The sequence below is a fragment of the Lygodium microphyllum genome, unplaced genomic scaffold, assembly GCF_053477565.2.
Source record: "Lygodium microphyllum isolate KBCC unplaced genomic scaffold, Lygodium_microphyllum_v1.1.10 scaffold_81, whole genome shotgun sequence".
In the NCBI taxonomy this organism is placed as follows: Eukaryota; Viridiplantae; Streptophyta; class Polypodiopsida; order Schizaeales; family Lygodiaceae; genus Lygodium; species Lygodium microphyllum.
This window is the reverse complement of record NW_028229564.1, coordinates 402,255-423,249: the sequence shown is the minus strand read 5'-3', so window position 1 is coordinate 423,249 and position 20,995 is coordinate 402,255. Positions and strand designations below refer to the sequence as shown.

Genomic DNA, 20,995 nt, shown 5'->3' with positions numbered 1-20,995 from the left:
ATTTTAGGGTTTGTATATATAAAGTCCAAAAAGTGAATGGAAGCTCATTCTTTGGTGTGTTGCTAACAAGAGTCCTCTCTTCTTCTCTTCTTCTCTTCATCTTGCTTGTGTGTGCTCTCTTAAGGGAGGGAGTGTGAGAGTGTGAGGGAGTGAGTGAGTATGTGGGAGTGAGGGATCAAGAGGGTGAAGCTCTTCACCATCTCCTCTTCTCTCTTCTTCTCTCTTCTCTTCTATTCTCTTTTCTCGTGCGCGCGGCTATGGTGGATGAAGCTTGGAGATGGAGGAGGTTTGAGGATGCTTGAGCTAGCATCTAGGATTGTGGAGCTACCGACTTGTGCAAGGGAGGAGGTAACTCATTTCGGCATCAAGGTAAGCTCACTACATCTCAAGAGGATCAACAGCGCATCGGCTAGGTGAGAGATAGCCATGAGAACTCACTTGGAGCGCTTGAAGCAATAAGCAGTCTGTGGGTCTTGGCAATTGAGCGAGAGCTCCCACAATACATATTAATTAATTAACTATTAATGTAATTAATATTAACTAATACAATTAACCATTTAACTAATATCATGTAACATTAACTAATGTTGATTAACTCATTAACTAATGTTCTTATCAATTGATGATTGATTAATTGATATTATTTATCTAATCAAGTAAATAACTAATTAAACATTTGCCACTAATTGAATAGTTAATGTAAAATATTTACCTAATTTACTAATTAATTAATATTAATGAGAAAGAGAGAGAGAAAAAAAAATTCTCTACCAGGAAGATGGCATAGGCATTGTCCTCTTAGGGGAAATTTTTTTTAATCATCTTTCGCCCCTCTCTCTCTCTCTCTCTCTCTCTCTCTACGTACATCGTAAACCTTGACTATATCCATGGAATAGATTTCCTATATACATCTAGTGGGTTTTGAATCATGAACCTTTGAGGCATCAAGCCATCACCAAGGTGCGCAATTCAAGAGTGATAAATGAGGGAATGCTAAGGAAGTCAAGGAGATAATGATATAGTGATGATCAATTTTGAGATGGCCTTTATTAATAGGGTGCCATCTAATAGTTTATTTAATTATCAAAAGTTTCCATGGAAGTTTCTTTCCCATATGGGTGTTAGCTATGTGCATATTTGTCAAGTGTAACCTAAGGTTGTGATGCTTTCTCCACAACAAATCAATACTTGCCATATGCCTACCACTATGTTGTGCTTACCTACTCATACCATACCCTCACTCATATGTGAGGTGTTAAGGTGCAATGGTAGCCAAAGTAAGAGCCACATAAGCGCTTTTGCTAAAGAGCTATCATGCTTAGTGACATTCACACAAGAAGGCATCTTCCATAGCCATGTGAATCACTAGATCCTAATTAAATCAAAAGAGGAATTCCATGCATTAGCCAATAAATTATCATAAAATCGGCCACATTGCAACTTTTACTAAAAATTGCCAATTAGTTGTAGCCCAGTTGGTAGAGGTCAGAGGGTGTGTTACAATTGATCCTAAGATCGATACTTCCTAGCTATTGCACATGGCCTCTACGATGCCTGCCACTCTTCAAATGGTGGTTGGACAAAGTCTCGTAATAATATATATCCATTTGACAAAAAAACACATCACAAAAGAGTTTTACTAAAATCGGGTCAAATGATATAGAAAATGAATTATTAAAAGAAGTGGCACAAGAAGCCAATTCTCTTGCATGTGTAATGTAAGTGAAAACTTTAGTGTCATCTAGCATAATGAGTAACAAATCATTCATATATAAGTGGATGACTAGTAGAAAGCCTCTATGTTTCTTCTCATAGAGTGTACTTATGGAACTATAACAAAAACCACAAGCCATGAAAATGTACTTGCAATGGAACTATATAAAAAACCACAAGGCATCAATATGTGCATTGCTTGTTGAAAACCATAAGAGCCTTCAATCCCCATACCATTGGCTTATGTCCCTAACTTTCCTATAGAAAAGACCCAAATTAGCTTGGATGGCCATCTTTCCTATAGAAAGGACCCAATTTAGCATGCCCTTGAGGTACTTGAAGACATGTGTAGCTATATGGCAATGCCCTTGAGGCATTGCACACTCAGCATTGGGCAACATTTGACATTTTTTTGTCACATTTTACCTTTCAAAATAATACTTCCACATTTTGCCATTTAGATTTTTTGAAGTGCCTTCCAAACACATTTGCAATCTTGAGCATAAATTTTCTATAATTATTGAAGGCACCATGTCTCAAATTGGCACATTCCAACAATATGTCTTTGCAGTATGCATTTTATGGTTATGGCTTATAATTTTTAGAAAGAGATAGACCTTAGAGATGTATAACACTCAATGCAAGATTGCAAGTTTCTATAAAGTTGCAAGATTGCAAATTTGTAATCACTCTTACACTATAGATCCAAAAAATGTTCTTTTCAGGAAATGTTTCATAATGTGTGCATGCACGCGCACACACATGCACACGTAGATGCGCGCGCGTGCGCGCACACACACACAATCACTAGGGAAAAATGTTTCAAAGTAGGGGCACTTTCAAAACTGTTTTCTCCAAAAAGGGGATTGCTACTAACGACCCCCCCCCCCCCCCCCCCCCCCCCCCCCCCCCCTTTTTGATTAAAAGAATTCAAAGTCAAACCCCATGTGGGCAACCCCATTGTGGGTGAAAACAATTACTAAAAGACATCAAGCTAAAGTATAACACCAAGGATGATTTGTTAGGTGATCCTCCTCCATCCATTTTCATCCATGCATAGGTTAGAACATTGTAAAATTTCACCACCTAACACATGGAAACTTCACCCCTAACTTCACTTGCACCAAAGCCTTCAATAGATTCTAGACCCTTTTCCTTTTTGGATCACTTAGACCCTTGAGAATTTTAGATTGCTACAAAATTGGTATATTTTTGCAATTCTAGCTTGACTAGAATTAAACATTACATTAAGTTGACTAGCCCCAATCCTTTATGCACTAAACATACAAGCAGCACAAGATGCATTGCCAACCATCCTTGTTTGTATATATGGACCATTCGAATGTGATTATGCATGGGATTTTACATTCAAGGAGCCATTCCACGATACATTTGACCATGCATTTTTGGCTTCATGCCAAATGCACTTGTGCCATGCATACCAAAAGGAGTAGTATCATGACTGGCCATAATGTTAAACATAAATCCTGCACCTAAGTATCTCAAATGTCCCATGGTTGGATTCATATTTTGCTGTCCCAAAGGCATAGTGTGTGCATTTTAAAGTTTTTCTCATGCACTTGTAGTCCTTGCTCCAATGCAAACATTTGAATTTGCTCATTTGGTCCATGTAGAGGGAGTGCCACATCTAAGCTTCAGTGAATACATAGTGTCTCGAAGCATCAAAAGGTGTCACACATGTTTTAGCCTTTTTGCCCTTCCTCAATGAGTGCACGAAGTCAACAAAATGTGGGTCTTTTATGTCCATTCGTAAAGTACCCTTACTCCAATCAACTATGCATTGAGCTGAGCATTTGAATCCTCGTATTCTTTCGGATTTCCAACATTCATGATGCATTAAAGTCCCAACTTCATGAATAAACCAATGACATGCTGCCCATGATGAACACCCATATAAAGATTATAGACATTGCGTTATTTCCATTAGCTTTAGATGAGGCATCACTGTATTACTATTTAAGACATGATTGTTGAAATTTGTGAAAGTTGAATACAATTTCAACAAATCACTTGTAATCATGACTTGCAATTAGTTGCCTCAATCCCATGTACTCCAGGGAGTTTATGTATTCTAGCATTGGAACCATGAAACCCGCTAGAATGATAGTGAAACCATAAAATGGATTAAATTTCAATAATTTATAGCAAAAAATAGATTCATAAAAGAAATGAGGAAATGAAAATGAAAATTTTACCATTTTTTATCACATTGCTCAAAAGAAATCAAATAAGCAAGCACCCAATTGGCTCTAAAACATTGGTGCTCGTTCCAGTATTTCTTTTCACATTAATTCTAATTCTCCTTGTACAATTGAGACTTGGTGCAAATCCTAGGGAAGGCCTTACCCCACATTCAAGAGGTGTGCTCTCCAAGAATATCCTTTTCCTCTATTGAGTTAATCAATTCTTTAACATTTCGACTACTTTCCTTATCATTTATTAACCCTCAATCATAAATTCTAAATTGTCCCTAGATTCCATGATCAAGAAGGCCTAAATTTAATGGATTCATGTTGCATGCAAATTGGCCCATTTGTAGCCCCACAATCTCACCCATTTTGTTCTCAATTGACCATATTTCCATCAACAATCTTCCTAAAATGCAGAGGCATGCATCCATGCATCCCAATGCTACCAACAAAAACCCTAATCCTTGTTGAAAATATACTATTAATAGCAAACCAATAATCCACAACACATTAGGTTCAAAATTCAGGCCCAATTCTCTAGTTTCCTTCAACAAATGGCACATGCATCAAGTATACCTGAGAGAGAAGAAGCATAAGAGAGAAATTTCTACAATTCAACCCTCAAATAATGGCCAACATCCATTTCTTGCCCAAAATCATGCCAAAAGTAGGTTTTTTGTTGCACCTCTCAAACATTAACTTTGATGGTGATTCTAATGGCATCAACAACTTCAAAAAGGGTTAAAATCAATATGCAATTGGTGAGCCCTTCCCCTACTATTCCCCCTCATTAAGATAGAGAAGAAAAATATTTTCCTTGTCATGTTGCATATGTACGATCTCCAATTGACTTGAGAGATATCTAGAATCATCCTCAAGATAGGTGGCCCTACTACCATGGTGCCGCAACCACTCTCTCTAAACCCAAAGTTGAGATCTCTATCCTCCTATCTGCCCCAAACAACTTTACATAGCCTCGCATGGCACCCAAACTTAGCCAATTGCCAAGTACCACATCTCCCCATGCAAACCAAGCCTTTAGACTTATGTTTTCCTGCCAAGAGTAATTAAATTGGGTATATACATGTCTAGGCCCAATATTTGGCCATGACCAACCTCAATTTCAAATTCCTAAATCCATTGAGCTTGAAAATATTGTTTAACTTTTTACAAACCTTAGTGGATGACATTAAAATTTAATGTCCCTAGCCAAGATTTAACACGAAGCACCCATCGACACCTCTCCACAACAACTTTTGCAAATGTACCCTTTCGCCCAAGCTAGGATTATCTTGTTCTAGTGACTTCAACTTAATCTCACATGTGCACAACTTAAGTATCCCAACTTAAGTGTCCAAAGAGCATTAAGTTCAAAATTCACATCCTCATGAGAGTGGACCGGTCAACATGGTGGGTCCTCTACACATTTTAAGGTTGACTTCTCAACAAGCTACAATAGAAGGAGAGATGAATATGATATTTGAGTTGGCACAATGCTATTCTTATATGGATGAGAAGGATTATATAACTAAAATAATAGTAGTATCAATCACAACACTTTGCTACTACCTACAAGCAAACAAACATTTGAACATTTTGGTGATTTCTAAATGAGCTTTGCTATATTTGCTCTTTTTCTCAATGGCTTTTAGTGTGTGGTTCTTTTTCCATCATGTTAGAGCAATACTTCTAGATGGTTGCTATCATAAGAGCAAAGTTTGCACATGATATGAGAAATTGAGTAAATGTTTAAGTCGCAATTGTTGCTTGAACTTCAACATATGATTGATACTTGCACCATATATGTGCAAGATTTTGCAAATGTAGGAGTGTGTCATCCCCCATTGTCAAGGTGGTTTATGATCCTAGTTTAAAGAAGGTTTTCTTTTTGAACCTTTAGTTATCGCGGAGCAAACGGACAATAGTAACCTCATTCCTTGTATGTTGATAGATTATCTAGAGTAAAGTACAACAAAGAAGCATTATGTTCATTAGGAATTTATAGGTCACATTTAACAAAAATACATTAAGTTTCCAGCTACCAAATCCCATGCATTGAAAAACATACTAAGTATGTTCAATGACTAAATGGCATACATGATTTATGATAGAGAGTTGGTACAATTGTTTGAGTATATAGGGACTTGCTTGTCCTAGTTGCCAAGGTAGACAATTGTCCTATTTTAAACTTAAGGAGTAATGGACAAAACCTAAGGTAGAAGATGGTGTTCAAGCTTATTTGCTCCCTCTACTTCCTCATGTGCTTGTTGCTGCAAAGCTCGCATGTTGGTGTACTTCCTCATGTGCTTGTTGCTGCAAAGCTCGCATGTTGTACACCAAACAGAATGCCTTAGAGTTGTTGAAATAGAAAGCTGATCTTACATCTTGGCATAGTGGACATGGTATTCCAACAAATCCATGCTACTTTCTCAACTCAAACATGTGCCCCATAGTTTCCTAAACTTTCATCCTCATCATGACTTTTGTAGTATGAGGATGTTTATAGAGAGAAGTAGCATTTGTGTCTCTTACCCAATCCAAACTCTTGCTATGTGCATCCTAGATGGTGTTAATCACATGTGACTTCTTGCATCGAGCCATGGAGACAACCCTACTTAAACTTGCCAAAAATTATTTGCCCTTCCAACTATCTTTCTCCTCCAAGACTTTAAGAACTTTTGATTTAGTAAACAATAGGGTTGGGACACTCATCTTTAGAGTCATTACTTTTTTTTGGAGAAAACATAAAGGCTAGAGGGGTTAGAGCAAGCCAAACTAAATGAGAAAAACTCTATTTATCCTTTGTTGTTTCTTTTGATTAGATAAGCTTTATTTGGCTTTTTGTTGTTTCTTTCTCTAAAGTGGCAAACTTGAGACTATTTGAAACCCAACCTTATTCATTGAGGGTAGAGCATTCTAAAGAATAAGATGGAATTGCCCCATTGTGGTTTGGGTCTTTCTTTGTGACAACCTAAGTTTTTGCCCCTAGGGACATTGCTTGTAAGAAACCCCATTGTAGGCCTAGTATTTCATCATGACAAAAGTTTTCGCACATGGGTACATGGTGATCAAGAAAATTTGCTAAGGGTCTTAAGGATGGGCCACACAAAATGTCGGTAGATGGGGAGTGAAGTCCTCCTAACCCTTAGTCACACACATGAGGAGTAGGCTGAGTAAGTAAAGCTTTGACCCACACTCATCTTGCAAGCCCCGATCAAAAGCGGGTTGCTACGAGAACATTACCAAGATGTGCTCTATAATCAAAAGAATTGTCTTTTCACATTAATGGTGGCCTTGGCAATCAATTGTGATGTATTATGACTTCTAACAAATACATTAAAACCCCCTATTGCCACATGTTTAACGTGATTGCAATGTATAGTTAGAAATAAGGTTAGCTACACACCATGTTATAGACCGACACTTTACAAGATGTTAATACAATCAAAGTATTTATTTAGGGGTTAGGTGTTTGCTCTTCGTTACACAACATTGGAGATGATATGCACTCTTGCACACATCCAAACTTTGGGCAAGGGTTGGGCGCTTGTCACTGTAATCATTCTCGAGGTACCCCTACAAAGGAGTAGTGTGACTGGGCTTAGAGGCTAACTTCAAGATCTAAGAGAGTGCGTAGAAGTATGTCGTTAACGGGCTAGGTGGTAGGAGATTTTACCACTGTGAGTTTTGTGACATGCAGAGAAATGAATCAAAACACATCTTAAAGTATGCCCAAACTTATTAAGTCTCCTTCCCATGAGAGGCAATTTACAGCTTGAAAAACAAGAAATGAAGCGATTACAACGAAACAAACCTAAAGTTTCAAAATACACGAGCTTGCCCTTGCATTTGTGGGAATGTGGAGAAATGCATTGTGTAAAGGGCTTAAATTTTTGATGTTTGAGGGTTTCGCGAATCGCTGTGAGAAAATGCAGTGTGGGAAAATGCTCTTGACAAAAGTTTCTTGGTGGGCATAGTGGAACTTGGAAGCCCTTCACATCAAAGGTTCAAAACTCCTTGACATTGGAGGAGGGATGATGGAATCCTAGGCAAAAGGATATGGCAATGGCCTCATGGCCCAGGAATCCTCTAGGAATTGAGTAAAGTCAAAAACAAGAAGTCAAGAGTGAACAAAAACAGTTGCTTGATGTGAATGAAGATTATAAAGAAGGTGGTCTGAGGTCCCTCTCGCGGATCCGTCCGAATGCGTAAAGTATCTGGGTTGTTTAATCGGAGGACGACAGACAATAAAGGGTTTTCTAACCCATCCAAATATAGCCGTTGCTCTAATCGGTGTTTGAAACTGCAGCAGAAGCATGAGCCGTTGTGTATGTGTGTGTAAGCAAGCCAAGCCATTGAATCGCCCACACGTTTTGGGAACATTGGCTCTCTCCCTCTCCCTCCCCCTCCCGCCCTCTCTCTTCTTCTGCTACCACTCCAACAGAGATCATCGATTATCAAACATACGATACGAAAACTACTTACTTTCGGTGCCTCCCCTCTCATTTTCTGCCGCCAGACAAAGAGATCTAAGATCTACCTACTCTGGCACCATTCCTGTTTGCAATTGCAGCTTAAAACTGGAGTCAACACACTTGGCCTTCGGCGGTTTGGAATCACAAATTCTCATATTCTGCTGCTAACTACAGAGATTAGAGAAAAGAGGACTGCTTTGCTCCTCTACAAGCATTTACTCACAACTCCCGATCTTCTGCTGCTATCCAAAGAGATTAGACAAAAGGAGACTACTTGCTCCTCTAGAAGCATTTCTGCAGGCAATTGCCGCCCAAAATGAGATCAAGAGACATGATGTCCTTCAGCGATTGGTTTTACAAATCGATATCGCTCTCTGAGAAACAGCTCTGGCAGCCGTCCCTACGCACAGCTTGCCCCTAGACAGGCAAATATTTCAAGGATTGTTCTCTCCAGCCCTCTCCTGCAAGATGTTTGCAAAGCTGCTCCTAACAGATGAAGAAAGAGCAGTTGATCCTCAGTTGGGTTATCCCAGAGGCTATGCCAAGCTATGCAGACACGCCCACTTTCAGCTGCAGGGGCTTATCACACCCTTTACGGATGGCCCACCCCAACGCTTCCTTCCTTATGCCCCCTTGGATCAAGAGGTAATGAGAACAAAACAATATACAAAACCCCATCTCATTGTCATTCCTCACATAAAGTATGTTGGTTCAAACTTAGATTAACAGGTCCATCTTAGAAATTAGATCATGGAAAGGTGATCAGATATGCCCGCCATCAAACCATTTTTCCCCATCTCAACAGTCCTTGCTTTCTGACTTTATATCTTTGCCTTTCCTTAAAGCTATGACATTCTCCTCACTGCACTAGCGTTATCTGATGGTAATCTGTAAATGGCATGGTGGATCGTTTCTTCAGCTAGCCAAATTGAAAGAAATTGAGGACGTGTTCCCAATTACTGCTGCGGAGAAGGAGAGGAATCCAACAAACGCGAAGAGGCACGCAGAATTCCTGTGGCTGCAGATGGATCATATAGGGTTGGCTTCGAGTTCCTTTAAATTTATCTGTTGAATTCCAATCCACATCATTATGTACTGCAAAATCATTTGTGTTACCACTGAGCTTTGAATTTTTTTGTATTTGCGCAGAAATGCAGGATTTGACCCTGCCAAATTCCGTGTGGATGTTTATGGCAATGTCCTCTACTGGAATGCTGACCCTGCATCTCCTCTTGCCTGGGAGGTTGACCACTGGTTTCCCATTTCAAGTATGATCACAATTTCTCTTACTCACGGAGTTATAACAGTCTCACTATTATATTCATTGAAGCACACACAGATTCTCAAAATTTGGGATGCAGCTTCGAGTCCCTACCCCTCACAATGGTAAGCTTGCTCTGGCAGGAGGTGGAAAAACGGTCCCCAGTAACCTTCGCGTAGTGCAGTGGCAGGCTGAACAATGCAAAGGCACAAGGCTAGAGTTTCTAGTACCCTGGTGGGATTTGCAAGTTGGAATTTCAATCAATCAGTTTCTCTCTGTATTCGCTTCAACAAATGCAGATTTCAGGTATCCCTCGCTGCACATATCTAGCAGAAAAGCTACCATGGCATCAAAATTGCTATACTCCTACACTTTCTCCTCGTAACCATCAGTATCAATTCAGCCAATAAGAGTGTGACAAAGCTGAATGACGGCCTTTAAAGGATGCTCTTAACCGAAAAATCCTTCATCATAGAATTTTGTTCAGATGTAATTTGATGGTCCTCCAGCTTACTATTCATTAAAAAAACTTTGCAGGCAAAGAGCTTTTTCTCTCTTCTTTAGCGCAGGGGAGAATGAACAACTCGATGATGAGCTTGTTGCAGAATGTCATCAGTGGCCGCAACACTTCTGCGAGAGAAAGAACCAGGTTGGAATAGCAGCATCTGCCTTGGTACGAGTTCAGAAGGACATGGATGATGCACTGAGAATTCTCAATGGCACTAGAGCAGTGAGACAAAGTTATTCAGCCTTGGCCAGCCAAGGTGAGCTCAATGTCAAGTGCTACAATCTTAAATTGATAATGCATGCCCTGATTGAAGTGTTGACTTAACCATGGTTTAAGATGGCAATTCTCATGAAGTTATGCGTAGCGAATGCAGGCAATCCTGCAACAAGTAGATGGACTCTGGAAGAAGAGGAAGCTCTTCAAAGAGCTCTGCAAAAGTTTGGACCGGGCAATTGGAAAAGCATCAAGGAGTTTGAACCTGTTCTTGTGAACAAGTCCATATTACAAATCAGGGACAAGGTTGGAGCTCTTATTCCACCATGCAGGCAATCTAATGGCTTCAAAATAATCTAGCAAAAAGTCATATTTAATTGGGCTGTTCCATTGCAGTATCACTTGATGAGAGGAGAATGGCAGCTGGACAAAGAGAACAAAGAGAACTGCAACGACAATTGTATGGCAATTACTGCAGCTATCCGAAGAGAAGGAGCACTCAAGAAAGCACATGAGGAGGAAATGGAGGTGAACAAGGAAGAAATTGCACGATTAGGGGAAGAGCTGAGAAGAATGAGGACACAAAACGAGAAGGAGAAGCTGGTCCTTGATGAGTTAGAGCACACACTTGCAAAGCAGAAGAGGCGTGTCGAGAAGCAAAGAAGATGGTCAGAAACCCAATCCCAGTATCGACTATGCCTTGAGAAGATGATCCGAGACACAATGCACCAGTAAGTCTCTTGTCATGACACGATCTGTCTTCTTTCATGTGTATATGTTTAATGTAGGTTATGCCTGCACAAGCTTGTTTAGATGAATCGTCTCATGTATGCCTATTCATTTCTGCAATCCATGGCATTAGTTTGCAAGCCATATATGTGATTATCCTGAATGTCTGTGCCAAACTTTCATGCAGCAAGTTGATCAGACAACTTTCGTCTTTCATCATTATGTGTGCATTGATCATGCTTGGACGCTCTGCCTGATATGGCACTTGTCTTGTTTACTCTCAGGTGTGTCGTGTACAAGGAACAAGCCAGATTAAGCCAAGCTGCTTGCAATGCATTACTAGCAAGGCTTGAGTCACAGAAATCGACATGTGATGCTGCTGAGATGGACCTCCTGCAGCGGGTTAAGCAGAGGGAAAGTTTGGAGGCTATGGTCAGGCCGAGAATCACCAAAAGATTTCGCAATATAGGCCATACAGATGTGGGGAGCTGCATCAAACCGATTGATCTTGCCAGGGTGAGTTGCGAGGCCCGGCATTGGCCCAAAACAAGTGCAGTTCCTGAGGAAGGAGCTGAGAGCAGTGAGCAGCCTAGTCCAACTGGTTCATCAGAGCAAGGATCCGGGGATCAAAATGATGCGCTTAAGCCTACCAATCGAGCTGAGGCAGCAGTGGATGGCCCTGAGCCTAATAGATACAAAGGCTCTGGCCTCCCCCCCATCACAGAGGAAGCCCCCAAAGCTGGCTCACCCAATTTTGTCAGAACTGTTTCTTTACTAGGGTCTGGTGGGAGTGGTGTCAAGAGGAAGGCCACAGAGGTGAGTGGTGAATTGGATGTGGTTCTTTTAGGCTATGAATATGGGGAGCAGGACAAGGAGGATAGAGCAGAGTCAGTAGGAGAAAATGCATCAGAAGGCCCTGAGAACGAGACCATTTGCTTCAAGAGGACGGTGGAGAGGGATGATGCTAACAGTACCGAGCCAGATGAGGCTGGACAGGAAGAGAGATGGTGCGTTGTGAAGACCAGAGATGAGGAGCAAGGTAACAGCACCAAGACAAATGACCCTGCACAGGAGGGAATGTCCTGTTTTGGGGAGACCAAAGATGACCCTGCACAGGCAGGAATGTCCTGTTTTGGGAAGACCAAAGATGAGGAGCAGTTAGATGAGCTGCTGACCGAGGTGCTGGAGATGCAGGGGAAGGTGAATGCAGCCATGGCGGATGCAATCCGAGAGGAAGAGGATGAGCAGGAGAGGGTCAAGAAGCTGGGCAAGTTGAACTTGGACAAATGGCTGCAGAAGCTGCTGCTGGATCCCAGTGACGAGAGAGAAAAGGCAGGGGATGATAACAAGGCAGGAGAGAACAGGGCTGCTATGGAACCTCAACAAGGGGGTAAGAGTGCGGCTCAAGAAGGCAAATTTAATTTCGGACGGAGTGAGAAGGACATGGCGGAAGAGCATGGGAAGGGAGGGATCATCGGGGGCATTCTGAGAAGGCTGAGCTTCAAGCAGGAGGTGGATATGGCAGCCGAGCAGGACAGAGAGGCAGAGAACAGTGATGGTAAAAGGGAGAGGACCAAGGAGAAGAAGAGAGAAGAGTCCAAGCGGATCAGTCCATGGCGGAGATCAATCACGCCGACCTCTTTCAAGCGCAGCGATGGCAGCGCTCGAGGGGTGAGCCCGGGGAGGAGGAAATCAATGGCAGCGATGGAGGGGCAAGCGGCGGATGAGAGGCGGATGATGGAGAGCTTCAGCCGGCTGAAGGTGGGGACCGAGAGACGGCCATGGATTCATCAGGGGAAGGAAGCAGGCAAGGAACATGGTCATGACAGGGCGGCCATTAAAGCAGGCAAGGAAGCAGTCAACAAAACAGGCAAGGAACATCATCAGGATCAAACAGGCATGAAAGCAGTCAACAAAACAGGCAAGGAGCATCATCATCAGGATCAAACAGGCATCAAAGCAGTCAATAAAACAGGCAAGGAGCATCATCATCATCATCATGATCAAACAGGCATCAAAGCAGGCAAGGATCATCATCAGCATCATACCCATCGTGATCAAGCAGAGGACGTTACGGCAGGCAAGGATGCAGAGGAGGCGGAGCAGATTGCATGCGAGACTGAATTTGTGGAGCGCATGAGGGAGAGAGAGCGGCGGCGCAGGCTGCGGCACGCACTCGCAGCGCAACGCCACCAGCCGCTGCAGGATTTCATGACAGAGCCGCTGTCGTCGACATCGCGGTCGTCGTGGTCCGGCGAGGTGACAGGTGCGCGGCGGCCACAGGAGGAAGAGGGGGAGGGCGGCAGGGAGCTGCCGCTGGCGGCAGAGACGACGACAAGGCAGCGCCGCAGCAGCTCGACGAAGGCAGCGGCAACGGAATCACGTGGGCGGCGGCAGCAGCGACCGGAGGCAGCGACTGTGCCGCGCAGAGAGAGAGATTGTCAGCAGCCGCCGTCGCCGCCGCCGAGCCTTGTCAACGGCGGCGGGGCAGCGGCCCACAAAAAGGCCAGCCTCCTCGTGCGCAGCGCCAGCGCGAGCCGACGCCTCGCCCCCGTGGGCCCCATCCGAGTCGCCAGCCCCGTCCGGGGCTGCGGCCGCAGCAGCAGCGCCGGGCGCCGCCAGCACGCCGCCAGCAGCGGGCACCACCACCACCAGCAGGATGAATTGACGGCGGTCGATGACCTCGCCGGCGCGCAACGTGACAGTTCCGTCTTTTTTGACGAACGCCCTCGCTCCTCTCTTTCCCATGCCGGTGCCCGCCGTGACCCTTCCGTCTTCTTTGACGATAGACTCCGCGCCTCCCTTTCGCATGCCTGGACGCGCGCTGTTCAAAAATTCGACCTCGCCCGCACCTAAGCTTCTTTTTGCCGTCTCGGCAAATGGCCTTGTACTCCATTCATCCATTATTATTTCTTCATTGTTTTAAGTTAAATCGTTTTAGTCACACTTCCCCTTCTATGAGAGAGAGAGAGAGAGAGAGAGAGAGAGAGAGAGTGTGTGTGTGTGTGTGTGTGTTTGTTTTTTCATAGACAAAGGAGATAGAGACATAGGGTAATGAATTAATCCCAACCCCAAGCTACATTTACATTGGATAAAAGAGAAGGTTTCAAAGCTTGCATTAGGCTCCTTTGTGCTTCAACTTTAGCATGTCAAGCTTGCATATGTAACTGTCCTTTCAATACCATATCGTATTATTTTAGGGCCAAAGAGAATGATGGAAATGCCCTAAGAGGTCAACGTGCTAGCTAGTGACAACTGTCCTTTCAATACCATATCGTATTATTTTAGGGCCAAAGAGAATGATGGAAATGCCCTAAGAGGTCAACGTGCTAGCTAGTGACAATTGCGTTTAACGATATGCTGTGCTAGGAGGTTTGGGCTTGCTCAACTGTAAAGAGTTTGCTATATGGGCAAGTGTTATGTTGTTCGGCTTACACAATTGTAAAGAGTTTGCTATAGGCAAGTGTAATGTTGTTTCAGGAAGCCAATATGCTTGCATAAGGTTTGGGCTTGCACAAACACCAAAATAGGCAAGTGTAATGTTGTTCGGCTTGCACAATTGTAAAGAGTTTGCTATAGGCAAGTGTAATGTTGTCTAAGGAAGTCAATATGCTTGCATAAGGTTTGGAATTGCACAAACACCAAAAGTCCATTATAGATGAGAGTGGACGAGGTCAACGCACAATGTTGTTCGGCTTGCACAATTGTAAAGAGTTTGCTATAGGCAAGTGTAATGTTGTCTAAGGAAGTCAATATGCTTGCATAAGGTTTGGAATTGCACAAACACCAAAAGTCCATTATAGATGAGAGTGGACGAGGTCAACGCACAATCCAAGGTAGACTACACAAATGTAAAAGGTTTGTTGTCAATTAATATAAAAAAGTGTCTAATCCATGTACATGGCTAAATAGTGATAATCAAGCAAATGTAGCATTGAGCTTGATCGATGTCTAGGGCAAGGCGCATATGTGCAAAAGTTTTATTATCATTTAGGATCAAAGTTTAGGTACATGGCTAAATAGTGCCAATGAAGTGTTTCTAGTGTTGAACTCATAGATCGATGGGATAGATCATGAGAGTTAGTTAGGTTGTCATATGTTCATATAAAACATTTTTCAAGAGTTAGTATAGTGGTTCCAATACAATGTGGCTTGGTATAGAAAGGATTAGACTTGCACAAATGTGAATTGCTTTTAGAGATCATGATGGATTGTCTAGGTTTATGAGTGTAATGTTGTCTTGAGAGATCAATGAGCTTGATGGTGAAGTGTTGATAGTCAAGGGAGTGAAAGGTTTGGCCTCCCAAGAAGAGAGCGTGTACATGGTCATATATTGGGAGGCTCAATTTCAGAATTGATCCATCTAAGGAGGCCTCCTCATAGATGCTCAATTTAAAAATTGAGCCTCCAAAGAAGAGAGTGGATAGAGGGTTATATATTGGGTGACTCAATTTTGAAATTGAGCATCATAATATGAAGAGGAGGTGTGTTTCCAAAGGAGACCTCCTCATGGAGGCTCAATTTTGAAGTTGAGCCACTTAGAGAGTAGTGGGTAGAGGGCTATATATTGGGAGGCTCAATTTTGAGCCTCATAGTAGAAAGAGGAGGCGTGTCTCATAATAGGAAAATGAGGTGTGTTTCTAAATGAGTCCTCCTCATATATGCTTAATTTTGAAATTGAGCCTCCTAAGAAGAGTATGGGTCGAGGGTCATTGCAAAAATGTAAAAAGTTTGTTATTAGAGAGGATGATGGATTATCTAGGGCAATGAGCCTAGTGGTGACAAATAGGTGAGTGTGATGTTGTTGTAACGAGCTAGTGGTGCGAGTTAGGTGGGTGTAGTGGTCTTTAGTGGCTTGTTCCATAAAGGATTGGGCTTGTAGAAAAGTTTGTTATTAGAAAGGATGATGGATTGTTTAGATCAATGAGCCAAGTGGTGATATTCATGTGGATGTGAGCTAGATGGTGAGAGTTAGGTTTGTGTAGTCTTCTTTTTGGGAGTCAATATAGTGATTTGTGTAGAAAGGTTTGGACTTGCACAAATGTACAAGGTTTGTTCTTAGAGACTTGAGGCGATAATGGATTCCATGTTGACTAGTGAAGTGGTCATAGTCATGTGAGGGCATTGTTTTTTGGGAGATACTCATATTGTGGCTTGAGGCCTTTTATCCTAAAATTTGTTTAGAGAGAAGTGTTTTGGGAGATACAAATATAGTGGCTTGGTGGTGCAAAAACGATTCCAAATTTGAAGGCTCTCTAGAGTTCTATTTTATAATTTGAAGGTCTTTTTCTAGATGTTGCAATTCACTTGATACTAAAACCTTTTCTTGCCACAAAAACCCTCAAGACCCACACCTATATGGTTGGTGTGATGGGACATTTGGTATTTTCTCAAGTAATTTTTGTTATTGGACCAAAATTTTGATAGTTGTGCTTCAAAAATAGTATGTATCTTGAAAGTTATTCATAATTTTATTTTTCCATTGCATTTTGTTGCCTTGACTAGGAGCTTTGCTACCTTAGGCCTTAAATACAACACCACCACTAGGCTAGATGTTTGACTTGCAAGAGCCTTGTATACTTATATGTATACTTTCTAAATAGCATTGAACTATCCAAGATTTAAGCTTGACGAAGAATGTTCTTTTTCTTAGATCAAGTAAACTATTTGTGCATACTTGTTCATAAAACAATGCATTGCTTTCTGAGCTTATTCTTGTGACTCAACCTTGTCTTCAAAATATTTTCATTAAGTACAAGTCATGATTGCATTTCCTAATTGTTGATAAAGATGTAAAATTAATGTGGTGTTTTAGCCTATGTCCCTTGAATTTGCTCTTATTTGTGGTTTACATAGCATGTTGATTTTAACGTGCTCTTTCAAAGGAGATATTTGGTGAATTATTTGTTTCTTCTTTTTATGGTAATGTTAAACATATTAGTTATAAGCATTTATTGGTAGCTTTATTCTTTGTTCCTATGGATGTGATATAGAGAAAGAAAATCAACAAAATCAATTATGTGTATGGCATTTTATTTTGGACCCAAAGTGGATAACACCATGTCTAGTGGGATAAGAGAGAAAGTTGTGGCATCAATGATTAACTATGCTCTTATCCATTCATAATGATGAACTTTGAAATATTTATACACTACATGTTCCTATTCTCAGGAGTATTATCAAATAAGAGAATAAATGCACTTGATTAACCCAAATGGTGGAGGCCAAAGGTAGTCAAAGTTGGTCAAAGGTAATCAAAGCAATTAGAGCCTAGCAGTCAAAGATAGTCAAAGTGTAGCTCGAGCCTAGCAGTCAAATAAGTAGGTTGGAGTCAAAGTATAGCTAGTTGCAAAAAATAATAGTTCTAAAGACAATAGTTACTAAAAATAGTAAACTAGTACGAACAATAGTTGGCAATTGAAACCTAGAAGTATGAAGAAGAAGGCTAGTTCGGCACCATAAAAATAGTACAACAATTTTGGGATTTATACTCATTGTGATTGATGTTGCAAAGCTAATAGAAGGTTCAAAGATATGCAATGATCCTTAGTTGTGCCTTGCGTCTCTTCAAATAGTAAGTGAATAATTAAATTAAAATTCATGCAACATGCAAAAAAGTTTTTTGTGAAATTTGAGTGTCCAACTCATCATTGTGCATATTGCAAATCTATAAAGTTTGCATAAAAATTAACGTCCCATGTGCATATGCAAGAGTCTTGAATAATATTTTAATGTATAGGAAAGTTCAACTAAGTCCATTGCATGAATTTAAAATATTGTGAGCAAGCTACAAAGACCTACATGTATTATAAATAGGCCAATAAAGGGTGCTTGCTTGTGCTAACCTGTACAATGAAAGTTCACAACAAGTAATAGAATCTCTCATGCTTGTGTGTGCAAACTTTGGAGAGAACCTCTTCACCTTCATGCTCATGAACCATAACAAAAGAGAGAGATATGTATATACATACATACATGCATACATGCACATGTACATACACACATATATACATAAATGTCTACAAAAGGCCAAATTAGCCTATGAGAGCAAAATGTTACATCTAAAAGTCAAGGAAAATTCCTAAGTCCCAAAATAGTAGCCATCCAATGCTATGACTAACTAAATGGAGAATATACAATACATAGTTGATTTGGGGTACTCTCATCCTAATATATCTCTCATAGGTCTATCTAGCATAGAGAGGCTGAAGTGGTGAGGTATGGTTCCTTGATGATGTTGTAGTACCCTCTATATTTGTAGATGATGCCTCTTGTAGGGGCGTGGACCAAATGGGTATGGACAAGGGGCTTTGCATCTCTTTATGGCTGTGTCTAGGGTGACTCCTCAAGGTGGGGGCACCAATCTATCTGATGGGGGACTCTATGGTAGAGGGAGCAATTGAGGCTTTGTAGGACTCTGTGAGTGTATGCTAGTGTCTGTCTTTATGTGCATGCTCCTAAGTCCATAGGACATGCTCTCTATGTCATCATAGCTTTAGTAGGAAAAGCTTGAGACATCTTTGATCTTGGAAATCCATCACCCTAGATAATGGCTCGAATCCCTCTCTAAAGAGGTAATGGAAGTGTCCTCTAATCTCATAGTACATTGGTCATTTGTCTATATAGTGCTTCTTTGTCTTTGGCTCAAGCTAACAAAACTGATAAATCCTATCCTCTGAGGGGAGGGAATTTTATTCGTAGCTTGTGTGAGGATGCATATAGCTATCCAATGATGCATCGTACACCATGAGATAAGTGTGCGTGAATATATCTTGAATGGATAACAAATCCATTGGGAGATATGTGTAGAAGATGCTTCCAATAAAAGGCCACCTTCATCTCCAAGTCTTCAATAGGTGTCACCCATGTCCCGGCTATATGGAGCTATATAATGTCCATCCTAATGATGCGGTTCAACTCCTCTTGGCTGAGATCCAAATGAGGGAAATCCAACGTGTAATGTAAGGGTGGGATATGATCCATGTGTAATCCATGTAGTCATAGCCCTACCTTTGTCTAAGCATGCCAACACTTAATATCCCCCTGTAATGCTAGTTGTCTAGTCGACTCTAGTGTGAGCTGAGAGTATCTTTGTCTCAATGATGCTTACATCTCTACTCTTATGATCTCATGTGGTACTAAGGGCTTACTCAAGATCATCCATGAAATCATTAGTATTAGGGGTCTCTCCATATTTTACCATCCCTCATATATCTCCTCTCTCTGGGGTAGTGGCTAATCTTGTGTGGCTCCCCTCGTATTATAGAGGCTGGACCCCCATATGGTGACCTCATATAGAAGAGTTGGTGTGACAAAAGTGTCGAAGAGCCAGTGCTTCATTTGAGGCTCTTGAAACTACATCTATGTGCATTGGCTTTCCATCAACGCTAGATCCCCAAAACCTTGTGTTAATATATCCGTTGTGGCCCTTCTCAAAGTGAATCTTGGCCCTAAAATTGAATCCTCAGGTAAGCATATCTATGGACCACCTCTGATGTATCCTGTCTATATTTGAAATTAGGATTTCCAAATCCACTAGGAGGAGGTATTAGATATCATAACCTTGGTTTTCCCAATTTCATTGTGTTGGGGGTAAAGGCACATGTGCCTAGCTACCAGTGTATTGGTTACACTAATAATACCCACACTGTGTTTTTCCAATTTCATTGTGTTGGGGGTAAAGGCACATGTGCCTAGCTGCCAATGTATTGGTTACACTAATAATACCCACATCGTGTGTATTAGTTACCCACATACTTCTACACTGCAAGTGGTGGATGCCCATTACAGTCACTTCATTCTTTATTCTTTTAGTGACATTTGAATAAACGAAAGGGCGGTCACACATTGTGACTATTGGATTTTCCACATTTTGTGTCTCTCTCTTGCTCTTGCTCCTTCTTCCATAGCTTTTGCTTCTGCTCTGTGCTTCCACTTCAGGCTCACTCCCTTCAATTGGTATCACAGCCATTACACCATCATTGAGGAGCTCTTCCACTTTAGTTTACTTCAGCCCAGATTTGAAAAGCGTTAGCTCTTCATTCAAGGAAACCATGGATTCTTTGCCCCGATGTATGCATTGAGCTCTATCTTTTACCTAGCCTCTTCTCCCCCTTTGAGGCTTGTTCCAGGGTTGCATCACTCGATCTACTAGAGCACCTCAAAGTGCTCTTGAAGCTCCATTATCACCAACAACAGCAGCCACAACATGGTTTGCGCATGGTTGTCCTGTCTTTCTCTAGCTTCATCCCACCTCTTTCCAATTGGAGACATTGCTCCCGACACACTTGGCAACATTGTGGACTCTTCTCAAACATTTGTTTTGTGATTTTAGGCATCGTTTGAAGCTCCCGGGAATTAGCCATTGGCTCACACTTTGTAATAGTTTGCTATAATATAGTTCAAGAAGCACTTACCTCATCGTTTAGAGGTCACTTGTGCTTCTCGGGATGTCTATCTAATGCCGAATCATTTGGAAATGCTATGCCAATGTATTGGTATGCTATCGGATTAATTTTACCATTCATTTGCTGAGTTTTACAGAGGTTTTTTATTGTTATAATAAGCAAGACTAAATGTTATTTTGTTAGAGAAACTTCATGCCTATTTCTTGTTGATACTTATCAACTACCCTACATGCTGCACTGATGTCTATTGTTGATGGCACATTCTTGGTTATGCTTTCAGAATTCTCTTGAGCTGACATTGGAGCTTTGAATCTTGCCATTGGCTGTGATTCACTATTATATATGGCCATTAGATGTTGCAGTAAGAGCTTTGCAAGTTACTTGGATTTGATGCTCCCAGATATAAGCTACTTGGATTCTAGATGTATGGGTGCTACTCACATGAGGTTTTGATCTTTGCTTGCTCATCTAGCATCTGA

At 41.4% G+C, this 20,995-nt stretch overlaps 1 protein-coding gene across 1 annotated transcript; it reads left to right on the top strand.

The window, feature by feature from the left end:
- Positions 1-8,234: 8,234 nt before the first annotated feature.
- Positions 8,235-14,046, top strand: LOC148008695 (uncharacterized). The gene is made up of 8 exons (XM_087674069.1): positions 8,235-9,043; positions 9,318-9,436; positions 9,548-9,666; positions 9,803-9,965; positions 10,197-10,423; positions 10,541-10,686; positions 10,777-11,111; positions 11,394-14,046. Exons 1-8 carry the CDS (start codon positions 8,867-8,869, stop codon positions 13,963-13,965), a joined length of 3,858 nt encoding a protein of 1,285 aa, XP_087530195.1. The 5' UTR covers positions 8,235-8,866; the 3' UTR covers positions 13,966-14,046.
- Positions 14,047-20,995: the final 6,949 nt, after the last annotated feature.

Bases quoted from the DNA above. Each gene is read 5' to 3' on its own strand.
- LOC148008695 (XM_087674069.1), top strand. From the start codon at position 8,867: ATGTTTGCAAAGCTGCTCCTAACAGATGAAGAAAGAGCAGTTGATCCT. The intron at 9,966-10,196 runs GTATCCCTCGCT...AAAACTTTGCAG, and splicing joins TCAACAAATGCAGATTTCAG to GCAAAGAGCTTTTTCTCTCT. The intron at 10,687-10,776 runs GTTGGAGCTCTT...GTTCCATTGCAG, and splicing joins TATTACAAATCAGGGACAAG to TATCACTTGATGAGAGGAGA.